The 20,368-nt window shown below is 39.2% G+C and overlaps 2 protein-coding genes across 4 annotated transcripts in view; one reads left to right on the forward strand and one right to left on the reverse strand.

Moving 5' to 3' along the window:
• The window catches only part of LOC142195519 (protein-lysine methyltransferase METTL21C-like), a 43,954-nt gene extending 36,829 nt beyond the window's left edge, over nt 1-7,125 (forward strand). Inside the window, exons 5-6 of the mRNA XM_075265372.1 lie at nt 5,086-5,203; nt 5,351-7,125. Coding sequence (XP_075121473.1) covers nt 5,086-5,203; nt 5,351-5,745 — 513 coding nt within the window. The 3' untranslated portion in view covers nt 5,746-7,125. The remainder of the gene's footprint in view (nt 1-5,085; nt 5,204-5,350) is intronic.
• Nucleotides 7,126-11,702: 4,577 nt separating this feature from the next.
• Nucleotides 11,703-20,368, reverse strand: part of TPP2 (tripeptidyl peptidase 2) — a 65,217-nt gene continuing 56,551 nt past the window's right edge. For 2 of the 3 annotated variants that reach the window (XM_075265324.1, XM_075265323.1), the window contains exons 27-30: nt 18,097-18,227; nt 15,091-15,298; nt 13,811-13,930; nt 11,703-12,657 (exon numbers count right to left, since the gene is read on the reverse strand). In XM_075265324.1, coding sequence (XP_075121425.1) covers nt 12,568-12,657; nt 13,811-13,930; nt 15,091-15,298; nt 18,097-18,227 — 549 coding nt within the window. In that variant the 3' untranslated portion in view covers nt 11,703-12,567. The remainder of the gene's footprint in view (nt 12,658-13,810; nt 13,931-15,090; nt 15,299-18,096; nt 18,228-20,368) is intronic. The other variant, XM_075265325.1, reaches the window with a different exon arrangement.

A 20,368-nucleotide genomic window follows, 5' to 3' on the forward strand; every position in this document is an offset into this window, starting at 1 on the left:
TTTCGCAGGTCTGTAAATGTGTGCAATTGTGGATTTGCACATTATTAAGGTTAAATTGCCGTGTAGGCAGTTTGTGATAAATTAGTGGGTTTTAGGTTACAGTTTGGGCACTCGGTCTCTAAAAGGTTTGCCACCACTGCTTTAGGGCAAATAAGCTAAACAAACAATAACTGGGTGCTAGCAGTAAATTCAGAGATTGGGAAGTCAGTATAGGGTTAAAAAAAAAAAACCTTCTACACCTCAGGAGCAATCTAGGAAACCCAACATAATAAATTAAAACAAATATAGGCAAACAACCAAAGCACATCAACTGTCTTAGTACATGCAGGACAGACAAAACACAGTAAGAGGGGCTAGATGTCCTTTTAGAGGGTTTAGGATTATCGTGTTATTTAATTTAAAATTCCTTCTGGACTTCTAGTATACAGGGGCAAAAATAAGGATGAGCTGACACAATGCTGCCTGTATCCCATCCATGCCTCTGAAGACCTTTCCTGTGGTGACCAATGTCAACGCGCTGTTTGCACCTGTGGTTTATGAGTATAAAACTAATTAACTTCATGGACCAAGGACTTTTATAACTAACTAAGTAACAAACGTAAGACATAAAAAAAAAAATATAGATCTGATACTGACCCAGGGAGAATAATGTGTTAGTTGTAGCATACTGCACCATATTACCACTGGCCCTGCTAAAAACAAGGATATGGATGTGGTTAGGATGAAGGAAAATACAAAAGTTGGATTGTGACAATGAAAAAAACAGAAAAGTTGGTTATTAAAGGGGTTAGATATATAAGCCACACGGTCAACACAAAAAGAATTAAAAATAGATCACAAATATTGTCAGAGGAAGACCTCCAATTGGTCTTTCAGTCAGGGACAGGTGTATGCTATCGCTACACTAAGATCAAGATTCCTAATCATACCGCATAGTGTACACAAGCTATCCATAGAGTATTAGCACACCACAAACTATAAAAAAGAACTGAGTAATATCCAGAACAATTAAATACATCCAGCAACTCCCAGGTGACATATTCACTGAATCAGTGAATATGTCACCAGTGGAATTGTTTCTAGCAGCCCACCACCAGGACCCCTAAAGATTAGCTATACCAACACAGCGTTGGCTACCGTTAATAAGAGTGCCATGCTGCTCACTTGCCGTACGATGTGCAACACTGCATTGCCTAAACCCACCTCTACACTATGTATGGCAAGCGAGCAGTGTGGCTCCTGGAATTGTTAGCATTAAAATGGCCCAAACAACTATAGTAACCACAACTGTGGTTATCAAGAATATGGTGAGTGAGGATTGCAGTGACCAGCATGGAAACAATACTGGGGGATGTGTGTTCTGGTAAACATCTGATCTGTGGGGTCCTAGCAGTCTGAGAGACCTAAGAGATTAGTGGGGATCTAACACACAGGCCCCCTGCTTAAAGGGATTATGGTGCTTCATTTCATTCATTCATTCATTCATTCATTCATTCATTCGTTCATATGGTATTCTTCATTACTGACCAATGATGTCAATTAATGGTCTGTTAACAGACACCATACTAGAACTTTCAACTATTCCAAATTTATGAAAAATTTCAATAGGAAAATGAACATACTAGACCCAAAAAACAAGAAGCAGAACTGTGCATGATTTAGAAAAAAGATTAAAGTCTCAAAGCAATACTGCATGAAAGTTCTTGCCTCTCTGCTACATACTTTCTTATAATGTAATCACTGTGGGACAGTATGTAGTAGGCAGGCAGGGACTTTAGCATCGTAAAGAAATATAATGCTGGGAGTCCATCTACTGACATAATGTACAGGTCGCTAAGTTCAGGACACACGGACCCCTTAGACCCTGGAGTCAATGCTGACAGCAGCATCTGAGTGGTTTACAGAAACAAATAAAGACAATGTTCCCCTTTGTTAATTAAAAAATACACATAAGTTGTGTTGCCACATACGTAATGACGTATAAAATTTAATATATTATTTATTCTACATGATAAGGGTGAATTCATACTGAGTAAACGCTAGCTTATTCTGAACGTAAAACACGTTCAGAATAAGCGGCGTCTAAAGCAGCTCCATTCATTTCTATGGGAGCGGGGATACGAGCGCTCCCCATAGAAATGAATGGGCTGCTTCTTTCACTCCGTGCAGTCCCATTGAAGTGAATGGGGAGTGCCGGCGTATACGGCAAGCTCTGCTCATGCCGGAGCGTACACGCCGGCACTCCCCATTCACTTCAATGGGACTGCACGGAGTGAAAGAAGCAGCCCATTCATTTCTATGGGGAGCGCTCGTATCCCCGCTCCCATAGAAATGAATGGAGCTGCTTTAGACGCCGCTTATTCTGAACGTGTTTTACGTTCAGAATAAGCTAGCGTTTACTCAGTGTGAATGCACCCGAAAAGCCATAAATCTTAAAACTTCATAATTGATGATTTCTGTTCATCTCATCGGAAAAAAACAAAACAAATAATGTCATATGCGCCAGTTATGTCCCAGCTATATTTACTCAAAGGGGTTCTCCAGGCAAAACTTTTAAAGTTTATATAAGCTGGGGGCAGTAAAAAAAAAAACAAAACTAAAAAAACCATACTGACCTGTCCCCATTGCTCCGGTGTTGTTCCGTGCTTCCCAGTTCATCTGCTCTCGGGGGTCTCTTCCGGCATTGTGCTGGAGCTGCTGATTGGTCTCAGTGGTCACATGACTGAGGCCAATTAATAGCTTCAGCACAACACCGGAAGATGCAGCTTATTTCCACTTTTTGCCTGGACAACCCCTTTAAGCAATCAATTCAAAATCTGCAAAAACAAAGTGACATTTTTGTGAGAGTTTTTTTGAAATTTTACTGTGACTGTTAGGAGTTTGGGCTAGTTCACACGTGAGTATAAGGGGAGGTTTTTGACAGCGGAATTCGCGTCCAAAACCTCCCCTTATAATGGTGGTCTATGGAGACCGCCGGGCTTCTGTTCTCCGCTAGCGGCGAGCTGCTGCTAGCGGAGAAAAGAAAGGACATGTCCTTTCTTCAGGCGGAAGCCGCGCTGTCTCAGTCGCGCGGCTTCCGCCCCCCGCAGCTCCCTCCTATGTCGGCTCATTCATTTGAGCCGACAGCAGAGGGTTAAGCCGCGACAGCGATGGTCGCGGCGAGCGGGTTTTGACAAGAGAGAGACGCGGCTCGCCGCGTCTCTCTCTGTGTCAAAACCCGCGCGGGCAGTTCACGTGTGAACTAGCCCTTTAAAGTGATCCAAAGTTATTAACAAATAATCATTTGAATTTTTAAATTTGAAAAATGGGGCTGTGACCTAAGTGTGATTTTTTTTTTTAGATCGTTTGTTTTACAGATTAAAAAATACATATATGTACTGATAATTGCCACAAATAGGGCTCTGTCACCACTTGAGCTTTAAGACATAAAGGGCAATATAGCAAACAAAGTTACATACTTTAACATTTTTAGTAATTAACCTAATTACTGAGATTTTTTTTTTTTCTTTTTTTTTGATCAAGGCTAATTGACTACTGTCCTAGTAATCCTTATTTTAGCTCAATCGCCTAATGTATTAATTGCAATCTTACATGTAGGATAGGCACAGTGAAAAAATAATCACTATAATAGGTTTGGGGGATGTGTTGTTAATTTGTTCTGTGATTGGAACGTCTGATGAACTATTTTAAAGGATCAATTAAAGCTCTCTAATGATATTTCATGAGTGACCGATTTTACATGGACATAAAAATTATCATTAGCTATATGTCTCAGACTGAACTCGGCCGTGTGCATAGAACCCACTGTATTATACTGTAGTTAGCTATGATACAGTATGTTCCCAAACGGCCCAATTGCTACTGTACTAAATTGAAAGCTGTATATCAGTTTAAGGTTCACTTCATATCATGTTCTGATAGCCATTCAGCAGATCTGTTTTATAAGTGTGAAAAGGATGTAAATATGCAGATGTTCGTACATTACAAAACATGTCCATTTGGTAGAACAGGGACATGACATACTGGTGTGTCTCCTCAGAGCCCAGAGTATAACATGAGGCTGTCCAAGGGTGGTCAGTGAAAATAACAGCTATTCTCGCATTGCCTTACCTCTCCTGGGCATCCAGCGGTCCTCTGGCATCTTCTTCTGGTCCCTGGATGATGTCCGTGCACTCCAGGTCATCACTGAGGCATGTGATTGGGCTTCAGCAGTGACCTGGGTTGCATGATGTCATCAAGGGGCCAGAGGACTGCCAGATGCCCAGCCGAGGTAAGTATAATAATTTATTTTCACTCACCTTCCCTGGGCATTCATTTTTCATTTTCTGAGTGTTTTTCGGTGTAAAAAAAGAACAATTGCAAATGGATGCACACTGTACTTCTGTGCCCCAGCAGGAGAAGAAACACCCCTTGTTATGGTTAGAGATGCAAGGCCACAATAAAAGCAATAGCAGGATATTGGCTGATAACTGAGAGCAGTAGAGACAGCTGTTTAAAAGGACGTAGTATACAAGACCAGGAGACAAAAACAGTATCCAGAAAACAAGTCAAGGGTCACAAATCCAAATGAGTATGTCAAAAGAGAATCAGGAGGCAAATAGAGAATCCAGGGAGCAAGACAGAGGTCAATAAGTGAAGAGGTATACACAGATAATCTGTAGAGCTAATTAGTCGGTGCTTGTGTCAGGAGGGCGGCGTCTTATATAGGTCTCCTCATTGGCTTACTGGACCAACCCAGGAAGCTTCTCAAACTGCAAAAGTTTCCCAGGTTGGCATGGCAATATTAAAGGTACAGCAGCCAGATAGAGAATCCTGACACCTCTTATGCCCTTTTCAGATCATTTTCATAAGAATAAAGCACTGATTTAATGAAAATGGAGCCGCAATGCAGAATAAGAATTGCATCTTTGGAAAGAAGCAGTAATACCACACGCAGCAAGCAGATATGTTTGGAAGAGTTTTTAGTAGAAAGCAGTCATGTTTTTCCAATCCTGGACAAGGGTTTTTAACTTTAACCTGAAATATTACACATAATAGTATCACAATAAGAGAAAAAAAATATTAAAATTGTCTCTCTCATTTCAGGCAAAGGCGTTATGTTATTTCCTGGAAGAAAACCGAGATGAATTTAACTTGAAAAACAAAAAAATGTTGGAAATTGGCTCTGGAACTGGCTTAGTATCGATTGTGGCATGTATCTTGGGTCTGTGAATAATGCATTATATAGCATGCATATACTAACCACGGACTAAAATACCAACTAATTGTTTGTCAGTGGAGTGGTGTTGCTAGTGAAGCGCATCTAATTCATGCGCAAACAGGTCAGTATGACACTAATTTCCTCTTCTAGGAGCTCATGTCGTTGCAACCGACCTGCCAGAAATACTGGGAAATCTGAGATTTAATTTGTCAAGAAACACAAAAGGGCGCTGCTTGCATTATCCTGAAGTGAGAGAGCTGACGTGGGGACATGATCTTCAAAGAAACTTTCTAAATACTTCTTGCGTGTTTGATTATATTCTTGCTGCTGATGTCGTCTACCATCACACCTGCCTTGACAAACTTCTGGAAACAATGAAATTCTTCTGCCAGCCTGGTACTCAGTTAATATGGGCAAACAAATTCAGATTCAAAACAGATTTTGAATTCTTATCAGATTTTCACAGTTCATTTGAGACAGAAGTTCTGGCAGAATACCCAGAGTTAGAGGTTAAAATCTTCAAAGCAACATGCAAAGTAGATTAAATGTTTTTATGAGCAGAACAGAAAGACAATATTGCATAGGGCAGGATACAATTATAACATGATGACTTCTAAGCCAGCTACACCAATCTGCATTCACATTGCATTGTTGTCTCACAAACAGTGCATGTTTATTAAATGGGTTGTCCCATCTCAATGATTTTATCTATACTGGTAGCTTATGTAAATTGAAGACTTTTCCTAAATATATTGCTTTAGAAATGCTGCTTTGTTTGCCTGCTATGTGAACTTATACCTCCCATTGTTTACACAGCTTTGCTATGACCACAGATCTGTAGGACAAGTGACATCACTCACTCACTGCTCTTGTAAACAGACACCGAGTCCATTCTCTATAAGCTTGTGCATAAGTATTGTGATACTGCAGTGTCCCGTTCAGGAAGTGAGAAGAGGAGACTGCAGGCAGACTGTTGAAACTGTGATATGGGAAAACCCCTTTAAGTTTCTCTTTCACAAGTATAACAGACAGGATAAAGTTCTATAGGCTTGCAGTCTAGCATTGACCAAATAGACACAAATCCTACAATGTAATGCAAGGCTTCCTTTAGGTGTTGTAAGCAGACATGATATACCTTTCTGAGATAATGATACTTAAAATCAACTCTCACTTATTTTCTAGAACAGCAGTCTCAACTCTTTCCAGTTGCTTTTGCCATTACAGCTGCCAGCATCTAATTTTAAGGTACTAAAACACTTTTTGGGCACGCTACAAAATGTTGTCACCGCAGCTGGGTGGCTGTAAGGGGCAGAAATGTGCAGAATGGTGAGAAGCCCAAGCTGCAGAGTAAACGTCCCAAAAGCCCTTCTCACTTCAATTGCATGATAATGTCTCAAATCTGCCTAACCTCACCAAAATTGCTTGGAAACAATTTATGTGCTGTGTAAAGCTGGTTAGTGTCATAGTGAACAAACCTTCCTTGTACCAAAGTGCAATCTTGCTGCTGAAAAAAAAAAAATCAACTTTTAGACTAAGGCCCTGCATTGCAAAAACGCCACATTTATGACTACTGCAGAAATACGGCAGAAATTAACGCAGTATTTTACAATCGGCAAAGCGAATGAGACTCTGACTAATCCCTTTCAAAAATTTCAGGGGAAATACTGCAGAAAAGATTCTTTTTGAAAAATGCAGAATGTTATTTTTACCTGTGGAAAGGCAAGTTTTTTTTTCCTATAGATTTATTAGGGAAACAAAAGCCACAGAGGGAAATGCAATGAAAAACACTGTGGAAAAAACAAAGTTTTTCATAGTTTTTTTTTTCTGCAGCTCGGAGCCTTAGGCTCTATTCACACAGAGTAACGCCAGGCGTCATTTGTGTGTAATTTGTGTGTCTTTTACGGCCGTCATAAAACGTTTACATAGAGTTCTATAGGAAAAGACGTCCGTAATTTACGGCCGTCATTACAATGACGGCCGTAAATTACGGACGTCTTTTCCTATAGAACTCTATGTAAACGTTTTATGACGGCCGTAAAAGACACACAAATTACACACAAATGACGCCTGGCGTTACTCTGTGTGAATGGAGCCTAAGGCTGGGGCCCCACGGGCCGGAAGCGCTTTGAACAGAAAGTTCATGGAGTTTTCCTCCGCGGACTTTGTTACATTTATATTTACTGGGAAGCCCACCAGCATTTCCGTAGATATAATTGACATGCTGCGATTTTCAAAACTGCAACGCGTGAATCCCATCCACTTTGCAAGTACTGTAAAATCTCGCAATTTTTCCCACGGCGTTTCTGGCCCATAAGTCCCCGGGCTTAAAGTGATCTCCTGGTTTGAAAAGCTCACCTGGAAGGTGCTGTCATCCTGAGCATTTTGGTACTTTGTTTATCCAGATCTGTTCAACCATTACACAGATAGAAGTCCTTTTATTATTCATGTAAATTCGGGTATACAAGCCACATGGGCAGTAACACTGCAGAGAAGCCGCAGGATCCTTTCTAGTAATCCCTACAGCATGATTTTCTTATAATGGTGACTAACCTGTGTCATAGATTATGTACACGAAATGGAGAATTTTACTTTGATGTTTGTGGGGTGTCTTGACTGTACAAATCATTTTAAAATGTTTAGCACAATATCCAAAATTCAAATCTGGGCTTTTGACCTTTGTATTCAGTAATTTTTGCTGGATTTACTGGTATATTTAGGATAGTTATGTTGCGGGTTATACTTTTAGCCGAGCCTCTTCTGCCAAATGCTCCTTCATTTTTTTTTAAGCACCATCAGGAACAAAAGGTTTCCCTCCAATGTAGATCTAAGGCTCTCTTCACATTTTGTGTTCTGCGTAACCATAGGGGAAAGAAAATATAGAAATTTTCAGATCCCTGATATAACTGATCCAAAAAGCATCCATGGCTCTCAGTGAGGTCTATCAAGTTTTCACCATGAGGTCGGGTATTATAGGCCCAAGCATGCTGCAATATTTTGTTGTGCATTTTTGATGGAACCTCCAATTCAAATTTAAGCAGAGACTTTCTAATGTTACTCCTGTATACTTTGACATCAGAGACCATTGCTACTTTGTGCTCTTGGGCTAACCCAGGGTACGGTGTAGCAAATTGGCAATTGTTTTGAAATCTTTTTACTTACAGCCCATGATGACACAAAGACAGGTTCATCCAAAATCCACACTAACAACATTCTTAGAACTTGTACTTGATACTAATTTTAGGCCCTCAAGGTAGTGATAAAGGAGCCCATAGATGGTGTGTCCGAGCTACAGTACATGTGGGTTACTGTTACTGCATAGAAAGTATAGGTGCAGATCAAATACAGATATGTGCACATATGTTGAGGATAAAGTTTGAATGGTGTCCACTTCTTTACATATGAATATGTTGATATAATCAATACCTGTATTAATATTAGATCACAGTATTACACAGATGTGTAGCAATAACCATAATAGAATTGTTTTTGCAAAGCAATCGATAACTTGGTCTGACCATCACTGCATTCTTAAGGGTACATGCACACTACGTAACGCCGGGCGTGTATGAGAGCCGTACATGCCGGCGTTACAGCAGGGCTGCCGAACACTTCCCATTCACTTCAATGGGAGCGCTTGTAAACGCCGCTGTTACGAGCGTTCCCATTGAAGTGACTGGGAAGTGTTCGGCAGTCTGCTGTAATGCCGGCGTGTACGGCTCTCATACACGCCCGGCGTTACTCAGTGTGCATGCACCCTTATTAAGAAGAAATTCTGAATGTCCATCTTCAAGAACATAAAAGAAACTTCGGTTTCTTTAAAAAGAAGAATTTGTTTTAAATGGCTTTTGTACACATTAGGCTTAATCTGTTCATGTGGCATCTTGCCAACACTATAAAAGCTTCTAGCCTGAGGGACCTGTTGTGTATAGAAATAGGACAGTGCATGGCAAAGTATCCAAATAGATAACCGGCTGTTATTGTAATAACTCTTGAATGATTCAATTGCCAGTTATCAGTTTGCATGTTTATTAGGTGATAAGGTCAACAGCGTGACAAGATTGGGAGCGATTCCAAAACATGAAACATTGTTTTTAGCAAACCTTAAAAGAGGTGGGGATTCTACCACTTCCCCAAACATATTTAATGGCTACGACTGCATTACAGAGGTATACAACATACCTTTGTCACTTTAAAGGAAAAAAAAACTTTGAAGCCTTGTACAAATGAAGCAGATGGTGCACTGGGGGCGGGACGTCAGTCCTGGAGCACTGCTCTCCCTGCTCATATAGGATGGGTGAAGTCATAGCAGTGTGTAGGGGAAATCAACTCCCACTGTACACATCGGTCAGGAGCTAGGAGTCTGAGAATCAGCATCCAGAAGTACACCAATAATCTCATTTGCAAAAGACTTCATATTTGTTTTTCTACTAATCTTCAGACGTGACATACATACATACGTACGGGTATATTGTGTGTGACTAATGTGCTCTGTAACAGGATGGCGTTTAATGTGTGAGAGAGGTGGTAGACCCCCTGTAAGCGTTACTTGTGGGACTTAAGGTTATCCCATAAAATCAAAATGGGTGACAAATGTATGATCCCTAGATGTCAGAGTACTGGAATCCCCACCAGTTATGAGAAGGCTAGTCTTCTGTCCTACAACGGAATGGTAGTAATACTAAGGTCATGTGAATCCCACTCTGGCTCCTATACATTTTATCAGGCCAAAAGGACTTTCTGTACGACTGACTGTACCGCACAGGTTCTCTAAGGGTGGAGATTGAAACTTTACTGAAGAATGGACAGTTGATACATGTCTCGTTGAACATGAAGGCCAATTTTTGGACAGCATGCTACAGAGCAGGAGAATCTGCATTTCCGTAACGTGGGGCCCTAGCCTTAAAGTATATTAGGGTAAACATTATCGTCTATCCCATGAATAAAAGTTGCCTTAGGCACCATCACCCATAAGTACACCAGCAAATGTACTACAGTACTGGTGGAAATAATGTAGGTGGAGACAAGAGTCCTGCATTTTATGGGCAGAAATATGGCAGATGCTATTATGGTCTATGGGGTCCGCAGGTTTGCCGCAAGTAACAAGTGCTTTTTAAGCGGGTTAGCTTTCTGTATTTTCTGGGTCCTCAAGCGGACCACAAGAATGAAAAGCTGACTGCTAGTGTGAATCTAGCATTGCTTGTATAGAACCAACATATTCCACAACCCTTTACATAGATAGTCATTATCCCATATAGGAACATTGGAACCTAGGACTCCAGGGCTGCAAGACAGTGCTAACCGCACAATTGCTTAGCCGTTAAGTGTCCCATTAAGTATATCAATACTAGACAGCCTGAGCTGACTCCCAAAGACCATCACACAAGCAGTTTGGCAAATGTGTCATTCCACAGCAAATGCTGCACTGAAACGCTTACCATAATCCATAATCTAACATGACAGTTGTCAGACCCTGGTTTGGTCAACAGGTATGGTTCTAGTTTGTAACCATTCAGGTTTCTCAATTACCATACCACTTCAAATAAAGGAGACAGTGGCTAGTTGTCAAATGCAGGACACATACCTGTTTAGCATGTAGAACAGCAGGGAGAGAAAAAAGCCTTTTTTTCCAATCAGATATATTACAAAGATTCTTATATTCGCTTGTACCATTGATTTATATCATCAAAGCCCAAACAAACTTGGAAAAGTAGTTAGCAGTTGTTGCTCCTCCAACAAACTATATGCTTTTCACAAAGAAACATTTTTCTAGTATTTCCCAATTCATTACACAAGTCCATCTGCTTGGCCATGGAATCAATTGTTTAATGGGGTTAAGCCACAAAATAAATGTATCCTTTATCCATATGGTGCATCTGGATTAAGAGTAGACGACTTGCCCCTTGCTGGAATGATGCATCCATGCTCCCATTAATTTTGGAAAGTTCGACTTCGGTGACCTCCAAAGCTGCAAATGTGGGGTCCTATATAAATGCCACCTCAACAGTCCAGAGCTTTTCTTTTGCCGTCACACATCTTCTACAGGACTGTATTCTTACCTTATAATGTTCATATTCAAACAAATGAGGCTCGATCACTTATGATCACTTTTTAGCCTATCTACGTTTGGTAATAACTAAAACATTCAATTGCCATTTTATCAATGAAATATGGACCTGTCATATTCAAAATGCAGGACAACTGATCTCCATGTCAATTCACCATCACTGTCTTTACCAACCATCTTCACCTTGCTCTCCTCATATTGTCCCTGCTTTCAGAGCAAGGCAGAGTAGGGCTGGGCAACACAAATAATGCTTGGGTCCAGAAGTCCAACCCTTGGTGCCCTGAGTGCTTTATTTACATTGAATAAGAGCCAAAATTCTTAGCTTTGAGACCTGGTTTAAGAGTGACTTGGGAGCTAAGGCTCTCTTAAATGCTTGTTTGGTATATACCACTATTGGCAATTTAGAATAAAGGCTTGATCCTCATCAGAAAAAATACACAGCAACAACAGATTATAGTTTTATAAGTCATTTAATTAATGTAAAAAAAAAAAAAGTCTAGATACCAGAATTTAATATTTCTTGTGTGCATGGTGGTTTTTGCTATATTTTACATATTTCTGCTGATAAACATATGTATAGCTTAACAGTATACCTGAATAAAGAGCATTAAATGCCTGGCACACCATTGTTGATATAAAGTTTTTTGCTAAATGCCTGAATAAACTTTTCTGATGTCTACACGTTATGCAGCCTTTTTATTTTATACCATAAATGCAAAAAAATAAAACAAAACACCCAAACAACTTGTAAAAACAGAACTACCCAAACAAGGAGGGGCAATATTTCCAATGAAGTCAAAAAACAAAGTGCCTGCCCCTTTAGTATAAAAATTGAAGCTAAAAGTAAGCCTTTTGATGTAAAGGTTAATGGTACTGTGCTAAAAGTGTAACAGTTGCTTACAGTGGTAAACTGCATATAATGTGTCTCTGCAAAGGTTAGGCTGAGTTGCAAATTCAGATACTGCAGTAACATGATGGTCTCCGCTCAGTGTAAGCAGCTGGAGGGTTGTAACCATTTGTATACCAATAAATAAACTGACTTATCCTGAATGATTAAGGCATTGACGACTGAAACATAAAATGTTAAAATGTGCTAGCTGTAAAATCCTGCTGTTTAAAATATCCATCTAGGCATGCAAAAATCATACCCATCCAAATACCTCATACTATGAAGCACAAGAGTGAATTGGCAGATAAATACACCGATTAACAGACATGCGTTAGAAAATAAAGAACAAAAATCATACACGGCTCTAAATATCCCCATTTATAAGACTTTTGTATAAAACAGGTTTTATTTCTTTTAGAAAATACTGTAGTCTGGTGGATACATGACGGGGATCCAGTTTTCTGTAAAAGATACACAATGGGTCCATCCAAGCAACTTCATCAACTGTGTAAATAAAAATAGAAAAATTAAAAATTGCATTTTACTGCACAATTGGAAGATAAGCGGATTGTGTAACTGCAAAAAAATAAATAATTTTTTTTTAAACAATCCAGCCTTTATTTCAACTTTCCATGTAAAAATGCAGGAGGAGCCACGCCTGAATAGACAGAGCATCAGCTATTTTGTGCAAAAGTGCACCGTCTATTCAGGCGTGCCTCCTCCCGCATTTTTACATGGAAAGTTGAAATAAAGGCTGGATTGTTTTAAATATAGCACTCTTGTGGTGAGAGTGTCAAGTTTTTCATTATTTTTTTATGGACTATACCTCCATTTTTTTTTAAAACTGTAGAGCACCACCGAAGAAAAGCATTAATATAACCTACAGTCTGAAACTTATCTCTGTTCCTATCTAAACTCATACAGTAGTGCTACCTCCTTTGTGCTACTGGATTGTGTAATTATAATAGTTAAAAAGCTAGTGGGCTAGCTAAGCTGTGCACTAGTTCACATGGGGCCGCATCAGAATAAGGTAAGCCCAAATGAATGGGCCTAGTCCAGAGGGTGCTGCCGCAAGGCGAATGACGGGGCTGAATCAGCCGTAGAATCTGCCTGAAGAAAGGGCAGCTCACTTCTTTTTGTTGCAGCTCACGGAAAAAAGTAAGCTAGTGGTCTACATAGACCTCTGTTGTGAGGAGGTGGATCCGCACCCTCTGTGAACGAGCCCTAAGGGAATCACTCTTCTAGTGTCAGACAGCCACATGGTATGACAAGTTAGTTACAATTCTTCTTGAACACTCAAACTGGGCTATACAATGAACAATAAAGAATAACCATAAATAAAAAGGTCATTTTTTTTCACAAAAATTAAATGATTTGCACTAGGCCAAATAATATGCTGAGCCTTCCTATTTTTATGCAGAGGTTTTCGTTGCAGCAGGCATCTGGCTGATTATCACAGCTATCATATGTATGAAGATACAGTAAGATACTGCCTCCAATAGTCATAATGGAGGATTTTACAGCTCATCTATTGCACTTACTATACAAAGACCTGTGGCCCGATCACAGAGCATGCCTAAAAAAATTAAAAAACTATCCCATAGGGTCTGCTCCAAACTGTCACAAACTGACATTGGAAAGGGAAGCGTTAACTCACCTGTACACAGTTTCTCCAGTTTTCTTTAGTTGGCTTCTCCTCTACAAGCTTTGTTAACGATTTTATACCTCGTCCATATAATTTATTCGCCAAGGCATGTTTATACACAAATGTTAAAAGCTTCAAAGATAAAAAATAGAACATTTGTTATTTTAAAAACAGCTCTTTATGATCATAGGGCACAAAAACAGAAGTTTAACAGGACTAGACAATGTTTAGCCAACCACTGTTATTGCTGGCATAACAAAATCATTAGGCTTTATGGTGGGAAAACAAAAAAACACCCCAAACTATAAACAGAACTATATAACCATTATACTAGTTAATCTACATTTGCAAACTTTACCTTTTCCCCCATTTTTGCTCATTTGCAAAATGTGCAGGGTCCGCTATATCACGTTCAGGGGCCACTATGGAATATTACTCTGTATGACTGTACGTTTTTGCACAAAAACGCAGTTTTTCAATAAAAATGCATGCATTTTTATGCAAAATTGCACCATGCGAACACAGCCTTATATCTAAGTGACAGTAACAGTGGCCTAGGGGTGGTGCATATATTTACCACTACTCGGGGGCTGCATATGAACTTTCATTGCTTTTAAAAGGGAAAATACAGGTGCGTCCCAGGAAACTGCAGTAAACGCATGCGTCCAGAAACATCTGGTGGCAGCACTTCTGTGTTATGATTTGTAGTATATGACTTTAGCATAGGGGTTGTCAGACTTACAATTATTGCCCAGAACTCAAAGTACCTCATCTGCGATTCCTTAATTTAAATCGACACCTACCCCTGGTGTAGAATCATTGTAGCATTTACGATATAAAGAGATGGGGTGGGACAACCTGTGACGCTAAACGGGGAATAGGGGATAGATTTAACCAAAAGATATCTCTAAAACCAAATCTAATCTAAATCACACATGCCCAATAAAAATATATTCTAAGTTAGGTTTTCTGGATTACGAGATGAATCTGGATAATAATGAAGCAGAAGGCTATTACAGTATATAGTTTCATTTTCAAAATTCAGACTTGTGTATAGCACAATTTCTACTCCTTATTCCCAAGTCATACTCGCATACATAAAACCCCACAAATGAGCTTTCTAAAGTAATATACAGGTATAATTACATACATAAAAAGTTAACTCTAAGACAAACATATCTTTTATATTCTCCCCATTAATGTAGAGAGTCTCTCCAAACTGTAGCATACATACTTTCTAATGGGTATGAGGGACATTGCACTTGTCCAAAAGAGAAATTTGCCAACATTACCTTAGAATCATACGGGTCAGCCCATTTAGTTACTTCCCAGTAAGTTTCATTTAAGGCTTCTAAAGCAACCTCAGGATCATCTTCTCTTCCATCAGCATCACATGAAGCAGCGCCCTCCTTAGACTGTAGGTGGAGCACTTTATCTGCTAAGGCACACCCTTTTCTACACAGGGCATCGATTAGGATATTTTTCTGCTTGTCCATCTCACTGCGGAAGGAGAAAAAAAAAAGTGTATAATAAACAAAAAAGATTTAAAGAAAAATTACAAATGTTAAAAACAAACTATTCACTGACTGTTCCATTAATGGCATTTTTTGTGTATATAGAAATACGATAATTAGCATAAATCTACCAAAATTCTATATATGCTGTGAGCAGATTGTCAGACTTTGAAGAAAATTTGGCCGTGTGTATTACCTAAAAATCTGCAATAAAAAAGGGTATGCTGCAGGTCTGCATGCTTGCTGCTGATTTTTCTCTACTTCAAAGATTTTATGGTTTTTAACTAAAGAAAATACATCATTCCAATAACAGTATTGTCATTTGGAAAGATGGTTTACCTTACAACAGATCATAAGTAACAATGACACCGATCTTGAGCAAACCAAAAACATCAGAACAGTTTTAAGGGATTTGGATTAGAGAGCGTTAAAGGACGACACAAGCCAAGGTCAAAAGACAACATTCATGGCTAAAGTGTTTAAATTTGGCAACTACAGATTTTATGGAGTATAAGAAAAGGTTTATCATTTATATCAAGCAGAATACTTTCTAGATTTACCTTCATGTAGGGGAAATTGTAATCTATCAGTTTGTGGGCAATAGTTTGTTTAGTCACCAGAAGGTGGAAAGTGAGAAGGCAAGTCTGGGTCTATGCTGGGGTTTTATGGTGAATAAGAGAAATTCAGGGGTCACTGCAAATAATGTAAAGAGGATATAGATAATGTCATAAATTCTAGACTGCATTTTTTTTTCTTTTTTTTCTTATATAGAGGGTCAGAAAGTAGTCTGTATAAATACTGTGTGTGTGTGTGTGTGTGTGTGTGTGTGTGTGTGTGTGTGTGTGTGTGTGTGTGTAGCTTTAAAAACTCCCTAAAGATACAAAAGAATAAAATCTCCAGTGGATAAAGGACCTAGAATTTAAAAGATTTTACAAATAACTAGAGATAGGCGAGTAGTATTCAATTGAGTAGGTATTCGATCGAATACTACGGTATTCGAAATATCCGTACTCAATCAAATACTACTAGCTATTCGCAGTAAATATTCGATTCAGAACCAGCGTTGATTGGCTGAATGCTATACAGCATAGCATTCGGCAAATCAACGCTGGTTCTGCAGCAGGCTCGTCCTTGCTAGTCAGGAGAGCAGGCAGCTTGCTGTTACAAGGGAGCTTACTTTTTCTCATAGGAATGAATTGACCAGCGTTGACTGGCCAGTGTACAGCATTCGGCCAATCAACGCTGGTCCTGCCGGAGGCTCATCTGTGAGGAGGCGGAGTCTAAGGTCGAACCACAATGGAGACTGCTGTGGTCCGACCTTAGACTCCGCCTCCTCACAGACGAGCCTCCGGGAGAACCAGCGTTGAATGACCGAATGCTGTACACTGGCTAATCAACGCTGGTCAATTCATTCTTATGAGAAAAAGTAAGCTCCCTCATAACAGCAAGCTGCCAGCTCTCTTCCGACTGAGGAGGCGGAGTCTAAGATCAGACCACAGCAGTCTCCATTGTGGTCCGATCTTAGACTCTGCCTCCTTACAGACGAGCCTCCAGCAGAACCAGTGTTGATTGGCAGAATGCTGTACACTGGCCAATTCATTCCTATGAGAAAAAGTAAGCTCCCTCGTAACAGCAAGCTGCCAGCTCTCTTCCGACTAGCAAGGATGAGCCTGCTGCAGAACCAGCGTTGATTTTCCGCAGGCTCGTCTTTGCTAGTCAGGAGAACTGGCAGCTTGCGGTTACAAGGGAGCTTACTTTTTATCAGCGCAACTAAACACTCTCCTCCTGCTATTTGTGGACTTGGTGACTCACCTTTAATCGAATAGTGGTTTCCCCTGAAACAAGCAATTTTTCCCATAGACTATAATGGGATTCGATATTTGATTGAGTAGTCGAATATTGAAGCTCTACTCGAAATGAATATCGAATCTCGAATATTTCACTGTTCGCTCATCTCTACAAATAACATCAAACAAGAATTAAAAAAAAAAAAAAAACGCTTCAAGTAAGGTCACGGAGTTTTTTTGCAGGTGGATTTGTGGCGAAATGCACTGTAAAACCACATCCCAACTCTTCCATTCAATTCAATGGATTTCAGTAGCAAATTTTTTTCTTGCCAAAGGAATAAAGAAGCTTCAAGATCTATCTTCAGGCAGATTCCATCTTCCAATGGCCATTGAAATGAATGGGAGGCAGAAATAAACGCAATTATTATTATTATTATATATTTTTTTTTTTGCAGTGGATTTTGCAAAAAAGGCTACCCTTTTTCTGCCTTCCATTTATTTCAATGGGTTATGCAAGGTGGATTCCATTTGACGTTAAGTCATGAAAACTTAACTAGAGGAAAGAAAAAAAAAATCTACTATCGACTCATTGACAATGTTTTTGTCCAAAAACAAAGAAAAAATGCATGCATGCAAAAAACAAACAAACCCCCCCCCCTCCCTACTATTAATGTTTGGGAATTAGCAATCATCAGCTCCCATTTATCCTGTACTGCAGTAGTAAAATAGTACCAGTAAAACCTTTGCAAACTTATGATCTATGGCTATTAGCACCATTTCACTGAGTGGCAAATGTGTTGTTCTGACCAACTGTGTAAAAAAAAAAAAAAAAAAAAAAAAACCGGGTGCCTGTTTTTATAGTATGATGTCAATGTTGATTATACATCGAATACCCAGTATATAAGAACACAAAAGGTCTTGGGATAACAAGTACTACTCAGTATACAGATAGCCTAAAAAAGGTCAATAAAAACCAAAATATTTACTGGTTAGGTACTTTTTTATAGTGGCTGCATCTGGTCTTGGATCAGTCTTCATGGCAAAGAAAAATGCAAGGGCAGCCTGGTCAATTCTAGAAAAAACATCATCTGCAGCTGAAATGATTTCATTGATGAGTTTGATGCGTTCCTGAAATGAAACAAAGAAAACGTGAAACACATTAGAAAAAAGTTTGATAAAGAGTGGCAAATTATCAGGCTTGCAGCTGAACGCAACAAAAAAAAAAATAAAGATGGAATTTGAGCTTAATTAAAATTTCGATAAATTGTGAATCTTTAAGCAGCCACTAACATTCTGGAGTTATAGGGCACAGCCTGGTACAATATTGTCATGCAGAGAAAAAAAACCCAAAACCAAAAAGGATATTTGTAGCTAATGAAAGATCATTAATAAAATACAGTTATTCACAATAATCTGCACAAATGTAGTGGTTAATGATAGGCAGGATGTGTGAAACTAGGAAGAAAGGAGTTAAAGGTCTGGGTACATGCATAATAAATGCTATATAAAGCAAGTACATGCAGGGCTTTAAACTTTCATTTCAGGTTGGGATTTGAGTATGTTCACACTAAAGGCTTCATTATTTGGGATACAAATCAGAATGGTTAACCGATTATAACTGCAGAGATTTCTTTGTTTCATGGAGACCATGTAATAAGCCATTATCATACCTATGTAAATAGGGGTAAAAACTGATACCAAAAAATGTATGGGTTGGGGGAAGAGTATGGGTGTCACTATTAAAGAAATGCTCAAAAAAGTAAAAATTGACACTATGTAATGTAACAGGTGTCAACCATCATAACGATTTTCTTCCGTAAGGCCATGAATTAGACATAACACAAGGGTATATAAGTTTTGCCAATGATATTTATTTTAAAAAAAAAATTGGCTACAGAAAATATATATACGTCTGACCAGAAAGCAAGATATACAAACAATTGAGAAAAAAAAACCAAAATGACATTACAAATCTTATAAAATTTAATAGAATTATTCCCATTACAGAATTAGTGTAAAAGGATATTGTCACTCCTTAGAGAGAGACCACCATGTAGGTGTGTGGACTCTTATTAAGCCATTTGCGCTCCACTGTGAGGGATCATGGGTAGAATATGAAAATCTGTCTCCCATGATGTAAATAGGGGAGACAGTGCCTCAGTCATGCTGCCCACTAGGGGGAGCTCCCTTTAACATCATGCCCAACCTTCCCAGAGGCCTTTGCTGCAATGATGTGGGATTTTACCAAGTCAGTCTCTCAGACGAGGACAGCTGTTGCAATCAAATTAGATCTCTTCAGCCCGGCGCAGAGAAGACTGACTTGGCAGAGATGAGAGGCTTCTAGACCAGGTTAAGGGGATAGCGTCACTCCTTAGAGACCACCATGTAGGTGTGTGGAATTATTAAGCCGTTTGCGCTCCACTGTGATGGATGAGCTCCCCCTAGTGGGCAGCATGACTGAGGCACTGTCTCTCCTATTTACATCATGGGAAACAAATTTGCATATTCTTCCAAGAATTAGTGTATTGTAACTGAGCCATGTGAAACATAGCAAATAGTCACCAACTGTAACTACTCAAATGTTTTGATAAGGTTCCCAATTATGTGAATATACCACTTCCTATTCTACTTTTGCCTCCAATAATATGAGCGAGTTATGTAGAAACCAGGGAAAGGAAATTAGAGTGGAGTTGCATTTTTTTCTGGCAGTGCTGTCAGTATGAAGAACTTACCTTTGTTTTACCTCTCTTCTATAGATTTGCAAAAAAACACACAATGGGGATTTAACATTACTACTACGGCTATAGAAGAGGGTAATGAAAATCAGATGTTGTCAATAAGAAAAAAAATTTAAATCTGGTTTTTATAACTGTGTATTAAAAAAAAAAAAAGAAAGAGCAAAACAAAACTTTTGTGCACATCTGTTGTAATACAGCACATGAAGCAGGGAACTATACTGTAAGCAACAGTCAGTGTTGTCCTAGAGGCAATTTACACATCTGAGTTTTTCAGTAATTTTCGTGGCCAATAACATTAGTTTGAACAAATAAGCAAGTATATAGTACCAGTGGTGCGCAACATCTCAGCGCTAAAGCCTTATTCATATCAGGTGGTGGTTAAGAAAAACAAAGGAAGAACTTAAGTTAATATGTAAAAAGTGTCCAGCTAACAAAAAAAAAAAAAAACACACACCAACCATCCTGTAGGTAGTCTAGTTTTTCGAACAGCCCCATTAAGGGGGTATACACCTACAGTCCTATGAAAAAGTT

The sequence above is a fragment of the Leptodactylus fuscus genome, chromosome 2 (assembly GCF_031893055.1).
Source record: "Leptodactylus fuscus isolate aLepFus1 chromosome 2, aLepFus1.hap2, whole genome shotgun sequence".
Classification (NCBI taxonomy): domain Eukaryota; kingdom Metazoa; phylum Chordata; class Amphibia; order Anura; family Leptodactylidae; genus Leptodactylus; species Leptodactylus fuscus.